Source organism: Terrapene carolina, unplaced genomic scaffold (genome assembly GCF_002925995.2).
Source record: "Terrapene carolina triunguis isolate 2854851 unplaced genomic scaffold, T_m_triunguis-2.0 Scaffold33723, whole genome shotgun sequence".
Taxonomy (NCBI): Eukaryota; Metazoa; Chordata; order Testudines; family Emydidae; genus Terrapene; species Terrapene triunguis.
The window spans coordinates 5458072-5481081 of NW_020698074.1; the positions used below are offsets into that span (position 1 = coordinate 5458072).

At 42.1% G+C, this 23010-nt stretch overlaps 1 protein-coding gene across 1 annotated transcript in view; it reads right to left on the reverse strand.

The window, feature by feature from the left end:
* Positions 1 to 3242: 3242 nt before the first annotated feature.
* Positions 3243 to 23010, reverse strand: part of LOC113409524 (T-box transcription factor TBX20) — a 44985-nt gene continuing 25217 nt past the window's right edge. Inside the window, exons 7-8 of the mRNA XM_026663546.1 lie at positions 9017 to 9129; positions 3243 to 3846 (exon numbers count right to left, since the gene is read on the reverse strand). Coding sequence (XP_026519331.1) covers positions 3506 to 3846; positions 9017 to 9129 — 454 coding nt within the window. The 3' untranslated portion in view covers positions 3243 to 3505. The remainder of the gene's footprint in view (positions 3847 to 9016; positions 9130 to 23010) is intronic.

Below are 23010 nucleotides of genomic sequence, written 5' to 3' on the forward strand. Positions count from 1 at the left end.
GCTGCCTTCTGCTGGAAGGCAAGAAGGAGAGCAAATCACAATAATATAGGGCAGAAATTCCCCATACCTATGTCAATACTGGCATGGGTGCTCCCATTCAGTAACATTGCTCTCCTCTACCACCAACTGAAACCCTTCTACAAGATCCAGGAGACTGGAGACCCCTGGATTAATGCTGCTGGGAGCTCCATGGCCACACTGCATTTGAATCATGTGTTTTCTTCGCCTGCATTGATGGGGAATCCAATGGGTGCAGTGGTTTAAAAGGGATTATGTTGCTGTGGGGAGGAACTAGTCAGACAGCACAAAAGAGGGGTTGACTACTCAGAGACCCTAAGGGCTTTGGAATCAATCTGTGGCTCCTCAGTCACTGAGGTTCAAAAGCCTTATCCCCTTCCTGACTGATAGGATGGCAAACCCCTCCCTGCCGTGGGGAATAGTCCATGAGTTTTGGAGAGAAGTCCCACTCCCATGCATGTTCTCTACATGAGGAGAGGGCTAGTGCCATATTTTTCTATAGACCTTTCACATTTTATTCCTAGTGAAGAAGCATTTGCCTTTCATTGGATATTTTAGCATTTGTCTGTTACTATACTTGTACCCTAGGAAAAAATAGAACTTTCTTTGAAACTTTTTCATACTCCGTTAGCATCATAGCAGAAATTTCACATGGTGAATATTGGCGCTATTAGGACGGACTCATAAAAATGGCTAAAGAGGTCAAAGAATTTATTGCTTAGACTTCGCTTTATAGAGGAACAGCAGGTCAACGTGAGAAGATTGGTCTCAAATTATAAAGGCTCCATCAGCCTACCTGTTTCAAATTTACTTCTTGAGTCAACTGAAACAGAGAGCCACTGTACTTGCTTGAGCATTTTCTGGTACGTGCACACACAAAAGAGTTTTAAAGCAACTGGGCTGAATTCTTCACACAGTAACACTACATGCAACACCAAATAAGTTACTGAAGTTGCACAGGATGTATACGAGGTCAAATTTTCCTCAGATTTTGCCATTAGCTAGCATAGGATTAGCACCTAGTTAAAAAGGAATGACATTTATGCTATGTAAGCCAAACAATTGAAAGGGGAGGGAAAACTGTCAATTGTCCCACCAAATCTGCACTGAAAATTTTTAAAATGTGGCATTATCTATATATTTGAGGAGTTAACAAACTTTTGCAGCATATGTATCTGTTCCACCAATATTCTCAGATTTCCCCAAAAGTAGGGTTCTTCATATCAAAACAGGGCATGATTAGCCAAAAGTGGGTCTTCAGTACAAATACCTTGCAGCTAAGTCTGACAGCCAAGTGCAAACTCCAGTATGTAGGTACAGCTGGCCAAATTCAACATCTATTTACAGCCCATGCAAGCAGACAGAAGGCTTGGCCCAGTATATTGATTTGTGATATTTCCCAGAGGACCTCTGAGTCCAGAAATCATGAATGGATTATCATGTTCACCCATTCCAAAAAAAATAAAAATAAAAAACAAACAAACAAAAAAACACAAAACAAACTCAGTTGCCTCAGATAATTTTACACCAGTCTTTGCAGCATTCCCTATGCAAAGTTGGGTGAAGGCAAAATAAAACTTCAATTACTGAGGTAATGGTACCTATTTGTTCAAGGGAAAAATTGGCAAGATTTTAAAGGCAACCAGCTGTTCTTGATTTATCAGTACAGGTCTCATCTGTGAGACAAATATCATCCTTTGTTTTACTCAGCTGCAACGGAACATAGCGTAAGAATTAGGCAAAGTGTGAGATGGTGTTACAGCATTTTGTGGCAGGACAGCAAAAGGCAAGTCAGTGGGCGACAGCCAAAAGACTGTTATGTGACATGCCTTTCCATTCACCCAGATGTATGGCATATAGCATAAAATGCTGCGATCTCTATTGCATATAATGTTGTAACACACATTGGTCAGGTATAGAACAGAATAATGCGATGAAGACTGGCCTTCCACTCTAAGCCTTACTTCTGATCAGCCCCTACAGCCCCTTGTAAGTTCTCTTTATAGAACTCATGACTAGGGTGTAAGAACTGGGGTCAATAAGCATATGGTATTTCTTACCTATATACAGAAACTATACATTGGCTGAGCTGATTGGACCCTGCTCTTTCATCTGAATGTTGTTTATTCTTCACAGATGTTGAAATTCACCCCGTACAGAGAGCCAGCACAAGGCATCAACACCTCTTAAGACTTCAGTGGTGCACAGGCCTCAAGTTGGGTCTCTGCACAGGAGCAAATCTGACCCATTATTCTAATTACATTATTATATTACAGACAAAAAAAATAACTAGAAAGTCTGGATTGCAGCCAGAATCAGACCTATTGTTTACACAACCATGTTTAATTAGAAACCCATTAAAAGATAGATATGAGCAAAATATTGTGGGCCAAATTACATGCTGAGTCATACCCCAGGCCATTCCACTGATCAAACTGGAACATATATAAGCACAGAATTTGGCTCTGGTCTGCCTGGCAGGACAGCATAGCTGGCAACATTACTCATCACCATGAAAATCAGAGGAGAAGCTAGTAAATTCTTATGTGCTGGTCATGCACCAGGATCCACTGACATTTGCAAGTTGGATGGGCAGACCTTTATAGTAAAAGAATTTGGCTCTGTTCCTTTATCTCATACAAGTGCACATCTGGAGAGAGGGGTCCTTTAGTATCCGTGGCCGATAAATGATTCAGGGTGAAGATTTGAGATCTTTCATTTTCAGATTAAAAGTAACAGATCCTTCAGAATAAATTTTTCCTTCCATCACTCCTGACAGATGCTTAAATTGCGCCCTTCTGGGATATGTGAGGAGCTCATTTTTAGACAAAGCACAGAATATAACATTTTTATATAGTTCTCAAACAGTCTTTTTTCTGAACTGATAACTTTGTGAACTCAAAGAAAATAAAGAATTCAAGACTTGTTTTGTGATCATATTTTCTTGGTATTTCCCCTTTGGAACTAAGAAACGGTTCTTATTGAAGATAAGCCAGAAGGACAATCTTTCCCCCTCCTTTTCTCCCAGCAAACTAATGCTGAGATAGCCTAAACATGCTCAAAGCTATAGCAATAAATCTTCCCATATTGGCTCTCATTATTCAGAAGGAAGGATGGAGTCAAGTAAGAGTATTGCCTCTTTCAGGATTCTTTTAGCATGTGGAAAAAACTATACACAATTAATTTGTACATTGCTGCGTAAACGCACCTTCTTACTCCGCTAGGCATAATGCACCTTCGGATCAACCTGCACTTGGCTAAAAGTCCTGTGAACTTTTGGCTGTAGCACACAGATCCTTTTGCAACTCCAAGCTTCACTCTCTCTTGCTGTGACCCCTTGATGGAGGAATCTGTATCCACAATGCATTATGTTAGCTGGTCTGTTATGAGTTCAGCTCTTTCTCCATAGGTCTTTTGGGAAGGTCCCCTGTATTTTCATACCAAATTTGCACATTTAAAAATCTTGATTTCCCTTGTCTTATGTCAGTCATACAAATGGTGTCATCACTGCAGAGGAATGACGCAGTCCTTGAATAGCTGCATAAGGCCCCTGCTGAAAGTAATGGTGGTATCTGGGCATGTGGAATGATGGGAATGTTGGGCCACTACCTTGCATTGAGCTGGCTATGGCAGAAGGTGTAAGAGGCATTCCCAGGCGGCTGTATGGAGGCAGAGATCCTTGGATTGGATGAGGGATGGGTGTAGCTATGGATGCAGAGCTGGTACCAAGGGCAGTCAAGGACTGTGGGTGCTGAAATCCAGGAAAACTGGTTGAAGAGGATACCCAGGAGCTGAGGGATAAGTTATCGGATGTTGTAAAAGCTGATCCTGAAAGAAAATAAAAGGCTGAAGCCTAAGGTAGCTAAAATAGCAAAAAGATATAAAAGGAAAGGGAATATTTCACAGCAAAGTTGATATGGAAGACATTCCACAGATTGACTGTGCACTTCATTGTGCCAGGGGATGTCGTGAAGGCCAAAACTATAATTGGGTTAAAAAAAGAATTAGATAAGTTCATGGAGGATAGCAGGCATGCTGGAACAATTTTTATAGTGGGGATGCTGAGAGCCATTGAACCAAACTGTAAACCCTGCATATGATGGAGACCACTTCAACCCAGAGGGTGCGGTAGCACCCCCAGCATCTCTAGTTCCGGCACTTATGGAGGATAGGTCCATCAATGGCTATAAGCCAAAATGGTCAGGGATGCAGCCCAATGCTCTGGGTGTCCCTCAGACTCTGACTACCAGATGTTAAGACTGGACAACAGGGGATGGATCACTTGATAATTGCCCTGTTCTGTTCATTCACTCTGAAGCACCTGGAATTGGCTGCTGTCCGAAGACAGGATATTAGACTGGATGGACCACTGATCTAACTCAGTATGGCCATTCTTATGTTAAGAGGGGTTGTCATTGGAAATTAAATACTCTAAAAGAATTCCCTAACTTTTTAGGTTATTATTCCAGGATTGCTCCCTTTTATACCTACACCTTAGATGAAGTTTCATTTTAAGAAATTGGTTGAAGTTGTTTGGAGAGCAAAATCAGCATTGCTCATTTATTTTACATAGCATCTCAAGGAATACACCACTTTAAAATAGAATTTTATTCTGCAGTTTGTCAGTCTGTAGAAGGATATAAAAATGCCATCCACTGTTAATACTGCTGCCAAAAACTGAAACATCTGGCTAGCAGAGGTAAAGTCTCATTTCAGTGCAGCAATGTGTTAAGAAACACACTCCTGACATTTTATATCAGCTGGTCACCAGGGCTGGTTAAAATTTTCCAAAATTTGAGTTTGATAAAAATTTTATCAAAAATTGATTTTAAAAAGGATTTTTTCCCAGTGAAATTTTGTCAAAATTTGGGGGGGGGGGGGGTCAGGGAGGAAAATAAAACATTTGCAAAAAGATCCTATTTTTTCAATCAGTTTTCAGCAAGCTCTAGTGATCAGATAGTAACCATAAGTGGTAGGATCGACAGACTTGCCTGGCTACTGAAATCTCTCAAAATATATTGGAATATTGGATGCAGTTCTATTAAACATGTGCTCTAAGGAAGAATTTTCTAACCTAATAAGGGTTTATTATTTGTTAACTTCCAAAAATTGCTGTTTTCTGAAACCTCACACCCTATAGCATTTCTTTGCTATTCCTCTCCTTTGAGGATTTCAGAATTAGAAAAAAGTAAGACGGTTAAATTACATATGAAAAAAAATGTTTTAATTAGCCCACTTGACAGCAATCTTTTTGGCATGCCTGTGGATAATTTGCTTTGATAACTACACTAAGGCCTGGTCCACACTAACCCCCCACTTCGGACTAAGGTACGCAAATTCAGCTACGTTAATAACGTAGCTGAATTCGAAGTACCTTAGTCCGAACTTACCGCAGGTCCAGACGCGGCAGGCAGGCTCCCCCGTCGATGCCACGTACTCCTCTCGCCGAGCTGGAGTACCGGCGTCGACGGCGAGCACTTCCGAGATCGATCCGGGATCAATTTATCGCGTCTAGACAAGACGCGATAAATCGATCCCAGAAGATCGATTGCCTGCCGCCGAACCAGGAAGTAAGTGTAGACGTACCCTAAGGCCATGTCTACACTACAGACACTATAGCAGCATAGCTACAAAGCCATAGATATGCCTCTATAACAATGTCATGTAGACGAGGACTACAACTACAGAAGAGGTTTTTCCACTTTTGAAAGTCAATCACTCTCAAAGTCTGATGCAAACTGTGCACTCGGTCACGGTTATTCATACACATCTGATTATGCAGCTCTAAAACCCAGAGAGGTGACAAACACTACAAAAATATTAATTTTTATTATTATTATTTCTTTGTTCATGTCCTTTTTGTGTTTGCTTTTCTGTCCAAATCCTGTCCTTTTGAAATCAATGGTGAGACTTACATTGGCTTTAATGAGGCCAGAATTTCACCCTAACTCAGCATTCTGGGAAATAAGTTCACTTACAAAAATGTTTGGCAATGCACAATCTTAAGCCAATATTGCAGAATATTCTTGGGGAAAGAATTTTAAGTTTACAATAGGTGGCATTTGCTTCAGAAATCTGACTGGAAGAGATATGCTTAGCCAGTCATGAAAGAGAATATGAAAACACATATGACAAAGAAAAACAGTTTGAATGATATACTGACTATTCAGAACAAACAGCTCACGAGCAACATGTAGGCAAACAATTTTTTGCAGAAGAATTTCAAACAACAAATACATTTTGTGACACACTGCACCCCATACTCACCACTGTCATATAATTATGATATGTTTTGTACAAAGTATGCCTTTTGAGGTATCATTCTAAAAGTCTTGTTCTGTTAAACATTTAATACCCTGTTGGATGGTAAGTGCTATCATTGTATGTGGAGTTATGAAGTTTGGCTATGTATGTGCTACTGAAACATGTTGTGAGGTTGAGAATGCCCACAAGCAGCCTTTCAGGTACAACAGTAAAAAGGCCAAACAACGTTAATGGCTTATTGAGGAAATACACACAAACACAAGGTTTACCCCAGGAACTATGTACAACCGAAACCTCTCCGAGACAGCACTACACAATGGGAAGCGTTTGACGCAGGTAACAGTAAAAGAGCTTCCCAGCAAGTTGGAAGAAGATATAAGGGGGGAGTGACATGACTGGACCTCACTCCACACAAAAGAATACCTGGAAACACCTGAGGAAAAAAGACGGAACAGGGGAGAAGTGCTGGTCCCAGGCTAAAGAGATTTCTAGCCTGTATATGGAAACTTGGTGGACTGCTTGTATCATCAGCCAGGGTGAGATATTGCTAATTCAAATCCGATCTATCTAGTATATTAGGCTCAGTTTGTGTTTTTGTTTATTTGCTAGGTAATCTGCTTTGATCTGTTTACTATTACTTCTAATCACTTAATCTATCTTTCTGTAGTTAATAAACTTGTTTTATGTTTTATCTTAACCAGTGAATTTTTGAGTGAAGTGTTTGGGAATCCTAGCTCTGTAAACAAAGGCTGTTGCATATCTTCCCCACATCGAGGAGGGGGAGTGAATTAATTAATAAGCTTGCATCATACAGATCCCTGTGCAGTGCAAGACGGTATAATTCTGGGTTTATACTCCAGTAGGGATGCAAGGCTGGGGAGCTGGGAGCCTCCTGTTTGTCCATGAGTGGCTTAGGTAAAGCATTCAGGTAACTCAGCTGGGTGTAGTGCCACTTGCTGTCATGTTGGGTGATAACAGGGCCTGGAGAGAGTGGCTGAGTCACCAGCAAAGCAGTATGAGAGAGGCCAGCCCAGCTGAATTGTTAGGGGGCACAGCAGTTCCAACAGCTCCCAGACTGTTGTTAGGGGTCACAACCACTCACATTTGAAAAAATAAAATAAAATCAGTCTGATCACAGACAAATCCTCAAAAGCAGAAGAAAAGCAAAATTCATTGGATAAATTATTCATGATAAATGCTTCCCCTGCATAACTAGATAGGAAAAGCAGTCCAGTAAAAGTGAATTGCTCTAGAATGAAAGGTATGTCAAATCCATAACAGAGGTGGACTTGAACCAAATTCCGAACCAAATCCGAACATCCCTGAACATGGGAGAAGTTTGGATCTAGACCCAAACTGCAAAGACAGCTTCTCTCTACAATAGACCAAAACAAAATCTTGTATAAACCCTGAATCTGAATATCTCTGAGTTGTGTGGAAGTTTGTATCCAAATCTGGATTAGTATCTGAATTTTACACTTGGCTCTATCTCTACTAGTAACCCTGAGCTCTGTCATGTATGAGTTTGTGTACACATGCATATATGTATATGTGCACACATAGGTACACATACAGTATATTTTTAACTGTAGAGGGTTATGTTTTGTGTACCAATATGTATACCTCCTATTTGTTAATAGCTTTGGTAACCAGACTTCATGTTACCATGAACTTGACATTTTGTGTTCTGGAGACAGTGACAGCTTCTCTGGGATTCTCAGAAACTACTGGCCTTTGTGATCACATTTTCAGATTTGATTATTGTATTATATGGGATATACCTATCTCATAGAACTGAAAGGAACCTTGAAAGGTCATTGAGTCCAGTCCAGCCCCCTGCCTTTGCAGCAGGACCAAGTACTGTCCCAGACAGATTTATTTTTGCCCCAGATCCCCAAATGGCACCCTCAAGGATTGAATTCACAACCCTGGGTTTAGCAGGCCAATGCTTAAACCACTGAGCTATTCCTCTCCCCCCCAAGACTGCCTAAACAAAATGATCAAACCAATTTGGGGTGAGGAGAGGACCCTTGCAAACCATTGCCTGTTGCAAGAATTAAACCCAAAATAAACTTTTGGAGATCCTGAAATAGTTTGCAGATGAAGCAGGTCATGAAGTCACCAGGCAGGGAATAACACATTAAGGACAGTAAGGGATACCCATAGCCCTACAGGTCTATTTTAACTAGCATAGTGACTGCAGATGTAACTTGTCCAGCAAGCATCCATTTGGAAGGCAACTCGGGGTAGCAATTGGTTTTGCAATTGGTAAAACAAGCAAAACTAAGTCATTTGGGAGTGAAATGACAGGAAGGACTGGGGCTTTAGTCAGCCAGGTTATTACAAGTTCAAGGCCAATTCTCCAGCCTGCATGTTCCTTGGCACTGCTCAGGCAATGCAGCATAGACATATTCTGGCTGGAGATGGCCAGCAGAGTTGTTCTTGGGTAAAGGAATGTTCCCTGGCATCAAGCTGGTGAGAGCAGCATAGCTCTCTCCTGCACCAACCACCTCCTAACTCACCACCAGTGAACAAAGCATGCCAAAGATGGGCTGGGGGCTAACCTCCACTGGTGTAGGATCAGTTTGGGGCCTTATCTCAGTGGCATAAGTTAAAGCAACTCTGCAGAGCTGGGCAGCACTGGTTGTGGCCCCCTTCTCCCCGGCACTGCGAAGAGTTGAGATGCAGTGGAGAATTTAGCCCGTAGTGTGTTCTCTTCAATGTACTTTCCTACCTCTGCTTTGTGTTGCCTGGCTCTCATCTCCCAGAACATCATCTTCTCCTCCATAGGTTCTGATGGGGGAGCGTGCATAGGAATGCTTTTGAATAAGGCTCTCCACACTCTCTCTATGGAAGAAAGCAATATTGTACATCAGTAGCATCCTAAGCATTACCTCCTCTGTTTAGTGTATAAACCCCGTAACCCATTCTATGCTGTAACTAAGCCAGATGTGTCTGACGCGTATGGATGACATCAGTTCAGACACTATAGCTGAATGAATAATTAAATTAGGGGGGGAAATGATGAACAGATTGTCTCCGCTCATGAAGTGCGCACCAACAGATCATATTTTTCTCAAAATCATTAAAACAAGATGTTTCATGCATTTCAGTTACTCTGTGGCTTGTGTTAAAAATCCCAAATGCAATCAATATTGTTTACTCATTGTTGGCCACATCTTACATTGTATTGTGTCTGGTCCTGGAATGAATGAGAGCAAATTTACCACCAAGTTTCTCGTGTATGTTTTCACAGACAGTCAATATAAAACCAGCCTCAGCAAGTATTTGAAGATGCAAGCTTACAATTCACATTCTGTGAACATTTGTGCTAGTAAAACTAGGTCTGGGTCAGGAGTGATGGTCACAATCCAATTCACAATGAACAAGTGTCCACTTCACAAATACTACCATCACAGCTGGCACTCCCCCATTCTTGCACAGATTATCAGCAAGATCAGGGCATAGGCATGGACACAGCTCACCCGCAAGGACAGTCCTCACAGTCAGGGTGTAGGCATTTTACAATACAGTACAGGAAATCTGCTGTGGGAAATCTCATGTGGTACATATTCTGTGACTAGCAGAGGTCTGGTAGGCCTAGACCTCTCAGCCTGACACCTTGAACAAGCACTGAATTCACACAAATAGAAGAAAGTCATAGCTACATGATGAGTAAGCCAATTTATTGAGAGGACCAAATTAATCCCTGGTATATTTCCATTTAAATCAGTGGCATTACACCAAGAATGAATCAAATACATTTCCAGTGTGACTTTATATTCCTGTTCTCATCCAGGAAATCCAGTCTATAAAGGATTGGGGCCTATCTTACAGCACTTTCCTCCTACCAAACCAGGTTTTGCTCTTGCTGAGCCAGCTCACTCCCTGGGGTAATTCTGGCTGAGCTCTCTCACAGAATCCAGGCAAGCACTTTCCAGCTGAGGTAGATGTTTTTAGTTTAAGGCTTCTTAACAAAAACAAATCCAAACTTCACAGACTCCTCCCTCAAAGCCTGTGCAGGCCAAGTAGTCCCTTCCCCAATTCTGCCCCTCACACCAGCAATGCAAAATTTCCTGGCTCTTACCTCAGAAATAAAGGACTTCACACAATCTCCTTTCTGTCCATTTTGATTTCTGGAGCAATTCCTCTCTGCAGTAGCTCCAATAGTAGTTCATTGGGAGCATAGCCCCTGACCAACCCCCCCTCAACTTTCTGATGGGTGTTGCAGTCTCCCCTCTCTATTTCCTGTTGCCCTCTTTTATACGGATCAGCCATTAAGGTCCAGCTCTTTTCTCAGGTGCAGAGGGCAGGGCTAATTAGCTAGCCAGCCAACTGCAGGCCTCTGACCCCAGAGGCATGGTATCCCTTATACCTTCACAAAGGTAATACATCTGTTTGGCGCAGGTTTCTTTCAGCCTTACCATTTGATAATTTTGCTACATGTATTTTATTATGGCAATTCAGCTGTTGCAAAAATTCCAAGGAAAAACATTTTCCAAATAGCACAATAAATCACCGTGCCACATGTTTTCCTTTCCTACAAAAAGGCTATTATAGTCATTTTGTCCTTGGTCTATCGCTGGTATCATTACTTATGCTAGTCCCCTGGAAAAAAAATAAAAAGGGGATCTTATCTAAGTGATTTACTTGTGTCAGGATTGGAAGTGGACTGAAAGCAATGGCAGTTCCTACATAGAGGATGATATAATTGAATTATTGCCTTTTAAGTGATTGAAAACAGTGGGCATATCAGGCCTATCTCCAAGAAGATTTTACAAAGAAAAAGACAGACGGCATTGTTTATGTTATGTATTTAATGCCTCTTAGTCTTTTCTTTTTCAAACAGACTGGGAAATGTTACTTACCAAGAAATAAATAAATAAACATGGAGAATAGGAGACCAGCATAGAATAATGAATTGGGATTGCCTTGGCAAAGTGGAGTAGATGCCAGGCGGTAAGCACTTTCACATTTGAAGGCCAGATATACAGCAACTAACCTTAAAAGCTCTGAAAAAAATAAATCACTTTCAGGTGATATGTCTGTATTGACTTTATTAGTAGTAAATGTCTGCTTGTAATGATATACTCTGATGTACGGTATGTAATAATGTTGTGAAACGGCAGAAACAATGCAGGCTCCAGTTCTAGTTCAATGGGCCAAATTCATCTGTAACCTTATGAGGTTCAATGGAGGTACATTACAGATGAATTTGGCCCAATAAATTTACCTTTGAATTTCCCTATGGGAATTTAAAACTAAATCAAATACCCACAATTATTGCAGGCTAAATTCTTTCCAGATGGGTCACTTTGCTAGACAGAGAACTGTATTATCTTATGTGGTTGTCTTTTTTCAAAGGGAAAAGAGGTCTGACTTTTAAGTGAACCCTGAATGTGAAAAGTTTGAAAGTGGGGCACAGTATGTTAGGATTTTTTAAAAAAATTATTATTACTATTATTTCGCAGATATTGTGCCACAAATCATCAGATTCATTGTGAAAAGAAAAGTATTTTAAAAACAGGAAAAAAATCAGAATGAGGAACCTGAGATTAGAAAAAGCAGCTCATGACACAAAAGTGTTAGTTCTGAGCTACAACCTTGGGCCAGGTCTACACAAAATTTTTTGCCTGTACTGTAATGTCGCTTAGGGCTGTGATTTTTTTTTTTTATGACTTTTTATACCAGCAAAAACCCTAATGTAGATACTGTTATACTAGCAAAAAAGTTCTTTTGCTGGTATTGTTTATTTCATTGGGGAAATGGAATGAGTTGTACGGACAAAAGAACTCTTTTGCTGGTGTAAGCTGCATCTGCACTAGGACGATTTGGGTTAGAGTTTTAACGGCAAACCCTTTCTAGTGCAGACAAGGCCCTGTTCTCTGCAGCTGAGGTCTAACATTCAAAATTTTACATAAGCTAATCTAGTCTGACTGCATTGCTGGTTTATGGTTTTATTACAAAACAACTAATGATTTTTAATTTTAAAGGTCTAGATTTTGAGTCACACAACGTGTCTGTGTGGTGGAGTAAAAGAGTAAGCCCTCCAACCAAGTACCCCCTACACAGATTACCTGGAATTTTGGATTAGACAAAAGTGCACTATCTAGGATACCTATAGCATGACAATCTGTATATGGAGATTGGGGGTGGGGGAGAGAAATACTCAAAAAAAAACCCCACCCCAAACATAGAAATGAACATAATGGGAACAATACTCATTTATTTAAAACGTATAGTTTTATATTTATATGTGCAAAAGGTCTTAAGCAAATGAAAGGGATTAATAACTAGGCTGATCATGTCACAACATTGCTCAAAAGATATATGCAGATAATTTTATAAATCACTGAAAGAGAAATCAATATTTGCCATATTGTGATTCTGTTCAATAAAAATACTTAATCAATGAAAACTGTAGACTGAAAATCAGATTGTTGGTGTTTTTAGATGCATTCCTTGAAAATGTTCAGAGTTGATCTATAATCAGGTGACCATCTTGTGAAAAATGAAGTAATTTCAGTTTAATCCAAGAAAAGCTTTTGGTCTTCAGTTTGCAGATAGTTATTGCCTAATGCTGAACTCAACTGATTTTTACTTTATGCAATTACTTAGATTTCTACAACGCCTTCTATTTACCAGGTTTCAGAGTAGCAGCCGTGTTAGTCTGTATCCGCAAAAAGAACAGTTGATTCTATTTACCAGTAAATTTAGGTAACTGAATATTGGGAGGTTTAGAGCTGTAAGAGAAGTGGAGGTGAAGATGCTATCTTACTGCCAATTTCTTTTGCATGCTCTCCCAACATTTTTTCACCCTTCAAGCTCCCCTTTTAAACTTAGTTCTATTGTAAATATGAATGAAGTACACACATTAGTACTATAAAATATTATGATCAAATTGTGCTAAGTATACAACCGTACAATAATAGTATGGAATGGGTTGGAGACTAGGAAGAGGTCATAGAAGATAGGAGCTGAAGCTGTCTGAACAGGGGAGTAACTGTGTAGCAGAAGGAAACTGATGGCAAGAAGGAAACTGAATTGCTGCTGGCCAGCATGGAACAGGAGGACATGCTGATGACGGTGGTGGAGGAGGTAGGATGAACAGGATAAATGGTAATGTGAGAAGGAAATTACGAGGATCTCAAAGAACTGTAGAGTGACAGAAGCACGTGGTGAGACAAGACTGGTCAATCAATCTTCATTTATATTGAATAAAAAGTCCCTCTCTTCTCCACATCAGAAAGAAGCCATAGTGGTTTTGAACCATGAATCCAATAATGTGGACAGGTCGTAGCATTTCAATGATGCATGGGTGACTGCAGCACCCATTGCATGCTGCATATCAAGGATAGTAACACTATGGCTCATGGAGAATATTTTTTCTCTCAGAGGATCATCAGAGCTTCCACACCTTGGTTGCAACATTAAGCCACCAATTCTTGTGTTGTATTAACCTGTAGGTTGGATGGCTCAGTCTTATCTCTTATGGTAACTCATTCCAAAGCTGAGGTCTCTTGACTGACAATGCTTTACCTCCAATTTTCACAAGCACAATCTTAAGCCTTGTTAGCGGCACTGTCCTGGAACAGCAGAGCTGTCTCACAGGACCATGAATTGACAGACAGCCTCTGATGTAGCTGGGACCTGATCCACTAGCAGATTCAGACCAAGGCCTTAAATTGCCACTGCCAGTGACCTGGGAGCCAGTAAAAAATACAGAGCACTCTTAAGTGTTCTTTGCAACTGAGGAGCGGGGCAATATCTTGCATAAGCTGGAACATCTGTTTCCTTCCATCATCAAACCCAAGTGAATTATAGAAATTCACTCTGGAGATGATAAAGGCAAGGATCACTATGGCCAGATCCTCAATCAAGATGAAAGGGGCTATGCTTCCTTGTAGGCAAAAGAAGGCATTCCTTTGATGACTTTTCATCAAATCTCTCATTTGCTGTTTGTGGTGCTCTCACTACAGCTTACAGTATAGTGTGTTCTGATCACCTGGACTTTGATTCTGCAATGCATTATGCATGGGCACATCCCATTCCCATGGAGTCACCATCAAGTCAATGGGGCCTATCTGTGCACAATACAGTATACGATCAGGACCATGGACGTTAAGTCCACCCTATTCTTGCATATACTTGAAGTTGTGTCTTTTTCTGCAGTTGGTATCAGTGCTAGAGAGCGAGTGTACATGGGATGGGGACAAGATTTCTACCTTCTCCCTTTGGATGGAGCAGGCTTTAGACAACATTTTTTGTCTTAGCCCAAGGCAATAGACAAAGCTAATACATTACTGGACCACCCTGGCAGTGCTAGATGCAGGTTAACACCCATCTTAGACACATACAAAAATCAGGGATTCCTACATACTGCTCATCCAGCCATTCCACTATGGGCCTGGTCCGATGTCTATCGAAGTCAAAGTGCAGAGAGAAATTCCACTATGTCTCCACCTTTTGCTTCAGGTGGTGGCAGAGAAGAGCCCTCTGCACCTGTAGTTCCTTGAGGAGATGCTGTCAGTCAGGAATACCTAAAATAGCTATAGACATTATGAGCCACGCTGACCAACCTGTTCATGTTTTCTCCATTTTACAGGCACTCCCTCACTGTCAATCTGGGCGATAAGCAAAACAATAAGGATCCCATCCTAATCCACTCCCCATGCCCCACTGTCTTTTGATGCTTTCCTTTTTTAAGAAAATACAATGTACAATAGATTAATAGGAGGAAAATAATAAAGCTGACAACTGTGTTTTGCTTGGCCATTCGGTGCAACACAAAGAAAAATACCGAACAGGATACAGAGTGTATGAATTATCAGTTTACAGCTTGAATAACTTCTTTAGCTCTGGATTTCAAAGGTTTCCCTTTTTTGTAGCTGCCGGTTAGTACATTTGGAAGAGAGCCCAGATAACAGAAGACATCAGAAGTGAGATGATGTGAAGACAGACAGAATAAATGAGCTCAGAAGGCAAAAAAAATAAACTTGCTGGAAGTCTCACTGTAGTAGAACTTTTTTTTTTAAAGGAAAAGATGACTAATTTGTCCAAGACTCAAGTGGTGAAAGGGAGTCCTTTAAAAAAAAGTGTGTGTGTGGGGGGAGGAACAAGTGCCCTTTTACTGAAGGGGGAACAGAGTGAAGTGAATAACAAATACTTATCTGAAACCCTGTTCAGGAATCGTCCAGCCACGATGCTTACTGTATACACACAACACAGGACCAACAACATATATAGCACTTCAAACAAATTACGCTGATATCCTGATATTGCATGCTGGCTTTATGAACATAATCCAGCTCTTAGTTACACCCATGAAGCCAAATCCTCATCTGGTGTAAATTGACATAGTTCGGCAGAGCTAGGCCAGTCGACACAAGCTGAGGTTTTGGCCCATCAAATTAAACGGTGTTGAATGGGTTAAAGTGAAAATAGAATCTGGCCCAAGGTGTGCTAGGGAGCCAAAATTAGGCACAGAAAATCAAAACTAACATGCTAGGACTGGATAAATACAACACACAAAAAGCAAAGAGTCACAGCTTTTAAAAGAAGACAAATCAAAATAAAATATATGCTGGTATTTGGAAAAACCTGGGTTTGAAAAACAGTGGGGTACAGGCAGGTTTATCTCAGAAATGACACTTCCTGAGATGATGGCATCATCACAACGCACATACCAGCCATTAATTTTAACTCTGGAAGAGCTGTGAAAAGCCTTGTACTTTGCATAAGGTAAAGTAGCAAGATTTAGACTACTATATGGAAAAAATAGTAGAAAGTATGGAATTAAAGCATGAGGATATTAAATATCCCTTCCCCCTTCCACCTCGTATACACCACCACCACCACCACCCCCAAAAGAGGGAAAAGAGCGATATGCAGCAAATCAGAAAAGTAAAATGTTTCCTTTATATTCCTGTTCCCTGATTTGCCAAACTGCAAACTCATATGAAAGTTCACTAGAGGTATTTACATGATTTGTCTCTTAAACTAATGACATACGAAGTCACGCTCATCCATGGTATTACTCCACTGGGTCAGATTTAACCCCAGGGATGCAGACAGCTCTTTTTTTGAAGGACAGGGAAGTGGGATGAGAGCAGTGTCAGTCCTGGAGGTGACTGATGCTCCCTCTCATGCAGGATAAGAGAAATCCACATGGAGACTCTCCTTGGCAGTGGAAATGACGTGCTTGATTCTATATTACTCTGCCCCTTGTGTAGTCATTCACACCAGTGCACAGTGAGTGGAAAAGTGAGCAAGATGCTACCAAATCAGAATGTTAGTGTTTTGCACCCACTTTGCACTGGTGTAAATGACTACACATGGGGTAGGCAACAGCAAATCAGGCCCAACAGGAGACTAATCTGGGTTCCAGGTGTTTACAATATTGAGAAGTGGACAGATTCCAAGGTTTCAGCTGGGCTATTGACCATGCGGGGCTGGAAAGAAGGAAAGCTTGGCTCCTGGCCACCAGGAGGCAGGGTTGGGTAGGAAAGCTTGGAAGAAACTAGACTGGGGGCTCCCCTATGCCCAGCACCCTTGTTCAGCCCCCAACCTGTGCTTCTGATAGGACCTGTCTCTTCCCAATGCTGGTTCCTGACAACTCCTCCAGAGGAGGAACAAGCAGGGGAGGTGGGTCTTTGATCCATATTGGAGAAGAATTAGCACAGAGTTGTAAATTGCTTTGGAAATGGGGGTGGGGCCAGCACAGGTGCCGATCTTCCAAAGTGCCGGGGGTGCTGCTCTGCCCCAGGCCCTACTCCCACTCCACCCCTTCCCCCAAGACCCCACCCCCACCCGCCTCTTCCCGCCCCTGCAGCACCCCCACCCCGCCTCTTCCTGCCCAGTTCCGCCCCCTCCTCCGAGCGCGCCGCGTCCTCGCTCCTCCCACCTTCCCCCTGAGCCTCCTGCATGCCGCAAAACAGCTGATCGCAGCGGACGGGAGACGTGGGGAGGGAGGGGGAGGTGCTGATCTGCGGGGCCTGCGGGTTGGTGGGAGGCACTGGGGGGGAGCTAATAAGGGGGCTGCCAGTGGGTGCTCAGCACCCACCATTTTTCCCCCATGGGTCCTCCAGCCCCAGAGCACCCACAGAGTTGGTACCTATGGGGGCCAGTGGCACTATCAAGCAGCATATGCCTCTGCCAGTTTAGAGGGCATGCATGCTTTCTGGCCTCTGGAGGGGGCTAAAAGGGGACAGAAAGCGGTCTCTTTTGATAGATGTTAGGTAAGAGGAAGGGGTCCTGCATTGGGTTGAAGCGCAAGAGAGGTCCCGATCCCAGTCAAGTTTACCACTGATATCACCTAACTAAGCACAAGGTTTGACTGCAATGTAGATGGGGCTATGCCCATATTTGAGTGTTCAAGCACATTTCACATTCGGTTTATGCCTTTATTCTGTATTTTAGGCATGAACCGCCTGATGTAGGAAAATGTTGACCCTGATTACCAAGAAAACCAATATGAAATTCTGAGTTGGGGCTTCCCCACACATCTACTTTCCTCTCTCTCTCTCTCTGATGCTAAGTATTCTTTTGGTGTTCAGGCCACACTTCTGCATTAAGAGTGTTTATTGGAGGTATGCAAGTGAGGACACCCCCTCAATTATCTTTAATACAGTCAACAGTCCATTCCTGAGCTTTCCTCACATGCACTAAAACAAAAAAATGTTCAGAATAAGAGTATGATCCATCGATCGCACTCTGAACATTAGTTTATGGTTCAGTGGTTCTGTTGACTCCCATACTTTAAACTGATTGAATTTCTTGCTGGCTGGTGTGCATGATATTATTCCCAAGGCTAATTCTTCACCACCAAGCCCAAAGGAAGCCTTCAGACGCATAGCAAAAAGTGAACCTACTGACCTTGCGATTTGACAGTTCTTATAGACTTTGGGCTCTTGTTCAGCAGAAGTATAAAGAGGTTCACTTCATACATGTTGCCAGTGATGTTTGCTTATTCTCAAGCTATTTTATAGCCTCCTTAACAATAGTTATTTAAAAAAAAAAATCAGCATTCACCAGAGGTGAAAGTAAGCTGGTCCGGTCCGGCATACCAGTAAGAAAGCCAGTACACAGCCAACCGTACCGGGAGGGCCACTGATGGGGGGGGAGCAAAAGGGGCAGATGCCCTAGGGCCCGGCGATTTAAAAGGGCCTGGAGCTCCCAGCAGCAGCCAAAGCCCCTGGCCCTTTAAATTGCCGCCAGAGCCCCAGGGCTCCCGCACGCCGACGCCGCTACCGCGCCGGAGGCCAGAGCCCTGGGACCTTTAAATCGCCGCCAGAGCCCCGGGGCTCCTGGCTGCCACTGCTACCCCGGGGCTCCAGTGGCGATTTAAAGGGCACGGGGCTCCGACAGTGATTTAAAGGGCCTGAGGCTCCCAGCCACTGCTACCGCTACCGCACCAGTGGACAGAGTCCAGGGCCCTTTAAATTGCCGCCAGAGCCCCAGGCAGCACGAGCTAGGCCAGGGTTTCTCAACCAGGGGTCGCCGCTTGTGTAGGGAAACCCCCTGGCAGGCCGGGCCGGTTTGTTTACCTGCCCCATCCGCAGGTCCGGCCGATCGTGGCTCCCACTGGCCACGGATCGCTGCTCCGGGCTAATGGGAGCTGCTGGAAGTGGCGGCCAGTAAGTCCCTCGGCCCGCACCGCTTCCAGCAGCTCCCATTGGCCCGGAGCAACAATCCGCGGCCAGTGGGAGCAGCGATCGGCCGGACCTGCGGACGGGGCAGGTAAACAAACTGGCCCGGCCCCCCAGGGGCTTTCCCTACACAAGCGGCGACCCCTGGTTGAGAAACCGTGAGCTAGGCAGTGCTGAAGGGCTGTCTGGGGGAGTCTGGCCCCAGCCCCGCCTCTTCCCCCCGAGGCCCTGCCCCTTCTGGGCACCCAGAGCCTCCCCCCACACACCTTGCCCAGGACCCTTGCCACCCTGCGTACAGGTAAGTCCGTTAAGTTACTTTCACCCCTGGCATGCAGCAACAGTGACCACACCACAGTGTCTGATATATTATGTGTGACACCATGTACGTCATATGCCACAGTGTGATAATTGTTGTTAAATTTAACTTTTTAAAGGCACCTGCTGTAGGAATCAACCTACAACAGAGCAAATGTATAGAAGACAAATAAATAAATAAAAAGGGCCAGTATCAGTGGGTGAGTCAGTGACTTTTCTAAGACACAGTGCCTCTGGATAAATTCTAAGCATAGATAGATTACCACAAAAAGTAATTTGTAGAAAGAGAATAGAGTCTCTTTTTTCACTTCTAATGATTACAAAGGGATCTCACATCCTAATGTAAATTTGAAATATACCCCAGCCACCTAACATTTTTAATAGATAAACGTTATGAATGGAAAGCTATCTGGAGAAGAAGACTATGCTCAGGTATTTGAATAGAAATGAGAGCAAGTATACTAACTCCAATAGTTAGAGGTGCCCAAAGTCTATTTCATTTTGCACACTCCATTGTCCTTATTTATATTGTTGTAACTTCAATATGTACAATGCAAACAGATTCAATCCTAAAGGCATTTTCAGTTTGGATTTCCTACATAGTGATCGTAAATCTGGAACAGGAAACTTCAAATCGTTAAAGTCACATATTTATAAAATCATATTCAATTAGGTTAGAAAAGTGCAATTTCTGTCATCATGTCATAAAAAGATGTGTTTTTCTCTCAGATCTACTATAAAGAAAAGCCCTCTATATTGTTACAGATAGGGGCTGTTTTCAATCAGTAACAAGGAGCAATCCAATTACAAGATGGTTTAGTGCAGTAACTGACTCCAGACTAATTTAATTTCTTTAGGTCTCTAAAGATCAATTGATCTGATTTGTTTCCCTCCCCACAGGCTGTTTAGGAAAAAGCAGACTTAAATACCTGGAAATGAAATCCAAAGCTTTGTCCACTTTCACACTACTTAGGTCATCCTGAAAACTTGCAGCTGATGATGAATGAGTGCTCTCTTGGCCCTTACATCATGGGATGCTTCACAGATTGGAGATCATTAAGATCACTGTGCAACATTTCAAATTATTCATGCATGCATATCTGCTTTGGGAAGCCCATGCATTGAACAGAAAAACTACTTGCAACATCTAGTCAAATTTTCAACTAGAAAGAGATGTGTGAATGTGTATTTGCCTTGCATATTCTTCTCCAGGACATAGATATAGAATAACAATATTGTTTATTTCAAGTGGTGGTCGTGTTGAAGCTATTTATTATTATAGCCAGACAAAACTCAAATTGCATCATTCAATCTATTACCTAAAATATTGTAGTGCATGACTTTTAATGGGTGTCAAATATGAAAAATTTTATACTGCCTTATTATCCATTGCATGGGATCACTAGATCTTATTTTTCCTATTTCTTTTTCTTTCTGTCTGTCTTATTTAGCTGTCACCTTAGGTCTGGGGTAGACAATAGGCAGGCCAAATCCGGACCGCCAGGCGCTTTTGAACAGACCCCAAAATCTTTTTATTTACTTAGTATTTTTTTATTATTATTTTCCCTGGAGTCTGGACATTGACTATACCTTGACCAAGAAAGTTGGAGCTTGACAAAAAATAGACTACCCATGCCTTGGGTGGTGCTATCATTGGCTATTATAAAAACATACTATACTATGATTGCAGATGTGCAGCTTACAGAAGTAACACTTATAGACATTACATTTCCTATTTTAACATGCTTGTGTATTTTAATGTCTATGAACAGAAAAAACCTTTTACAGTTCTGATCCATTAGAATAAGGATAGGGAATAAATAAAAATCCTCAACCAGCCTCTTATCAACACTCGTGTGTCACACTTTTACTGCCTTGCTACTTGAAGTGTTGTGCAACAGTGTAATTTTTAAAATGCAGTAGGCCACTAATAAGAGGGAATCTTTCCCATTTAATTGAAAATAGATGTGAGCCAGCCATGGACTAAAGGAAAATCAGGAAGCTGCTGTGGCTTCATGGTTTTCACATTCCATTTCTTGTATTCAAGGTATTACACTTGGATACCTTATCTTTGATGGCAGCATTCATGCCTGACCAGGATAGGCTGTCTCAGGCTCTGTTCTCACACTTCTCAATAATCAAAATGGCACTGTGGATTATGCTTCACTTCTCTGACTTCATGCCATGTGCTGTTATTTTAGGATGTCCTTTGTAAAAACTCCCTTCACAGCCAGCAGTTTCATCTCTATAGTCCCAATCACTTTATATGCTTGGAGGTGCCTAAGCATTTTCTATTGGCAGCCTATTCAGAATTACTCTCTCGTGCGCTTGTTGGGTCCTTTTGTGTTCCCTATTTGAGATGATTGCATTTAGTGTTGGAAAGGGATCATGTGGTAGTCCTCTTCTCTTCCTACTTTCACTTTTCAAACAAATCCGGTCACTGCAATTTGTTTACCCTAGTGTGCTGTTTTTATGACATGGTATGCTTTTTTAATTAGATGCACTTCAGTTTTTTCACTGCTCACTAAGACTTTCATTTGGGAAGCAGTTTTCACTAGCCCTGCAAATATTTCCTGTGTTATGCAAACACCATTTATCACAATAACTGTTCTTTGCTTTAATTATCCATTATACCACTCGTAATTCAGCCTCTAATTCATCCGTCTAACTGTTTAAAGTCACATGACTTACGTTACATACCTATGTAATAAAACTAATAGTCAATGGTCTTGCCTGACAGCCAGATTCTTACACAAAAAATGTGCCTTTCCCCAAGTAATATTCTTGCTGGGATCAAAGCACTCCTGACATTTTGTAATGATTTCATATAGCAGTTTGCAATCCCCTTCATGGTCACACAGGGATGAACTATAGATCAATGTTTCTCTACCTTTTTATACCAGGGACCAGCTTGCTGCCTTCCTAAACTGTGTCAGGGAGATCTTAGGGACCGACGCCGGTCCATGGACCGGTCATTGAGAAACACTGCTGTAGATCATCAGTGCTTCTGGGACAGCCACACATAGGAGTGTAGACACTAGAGGATTTTATTCTCTCAGTCTTTTTCCAGTATCACTTGCTTCTAGGAAATTTTGAAAGTGCTGTAACCACCTCCTTCCGTTCTCAGTAAGATCCTCTTCCAGACTGAAGGAGTCTGGTGGCTTAATTTGATCCATTTCTGCCAAAATTTTAGTTTACATATGGCTCTATCTAACAAAGGCATGACCTAAAGGAGCACTGATAAGAAACTGATCTTTATTTCCTAGTCCTTCGTACCCAACATGGGTCTGGGTTAATGCCCTCGTCACATGACAGGGCTAAGTATCCACTGACTACAGAGGCAATCATAGACACAAATGTCATAGCAGTCTCCAGACGCATTCTCCCCCCGAATGAAGCTTGCAGTACAATCTCAATTAAACAAAAGTGGTATCTCTGCCATCAAAGGAGGGTTATGGATTTGTATTGACAGCAGCACTTGCTGACTTCCGTATCTGGGACTTCTAAAACAGGCCACATGAAAGGTACACAAAGTGCTAGGAGCCAAAGGGGCAGAAATGTTAATGCAGTTTTAACAGTATATTTTGGGAAGCACTCATTTTCTTTTTCCTTATGGGGAACAATGGATAATACAAGGGCTTTTCTTTTTTTTTTTTTTAACAGTACCATAGATCACATTTCCCGGGGGCCCAGCTCATCACCTTCAATAGGACTGAATGGCACGATAAGAAGGACACTTTGCATTCTGCAGCTTAAGAAAAATGGA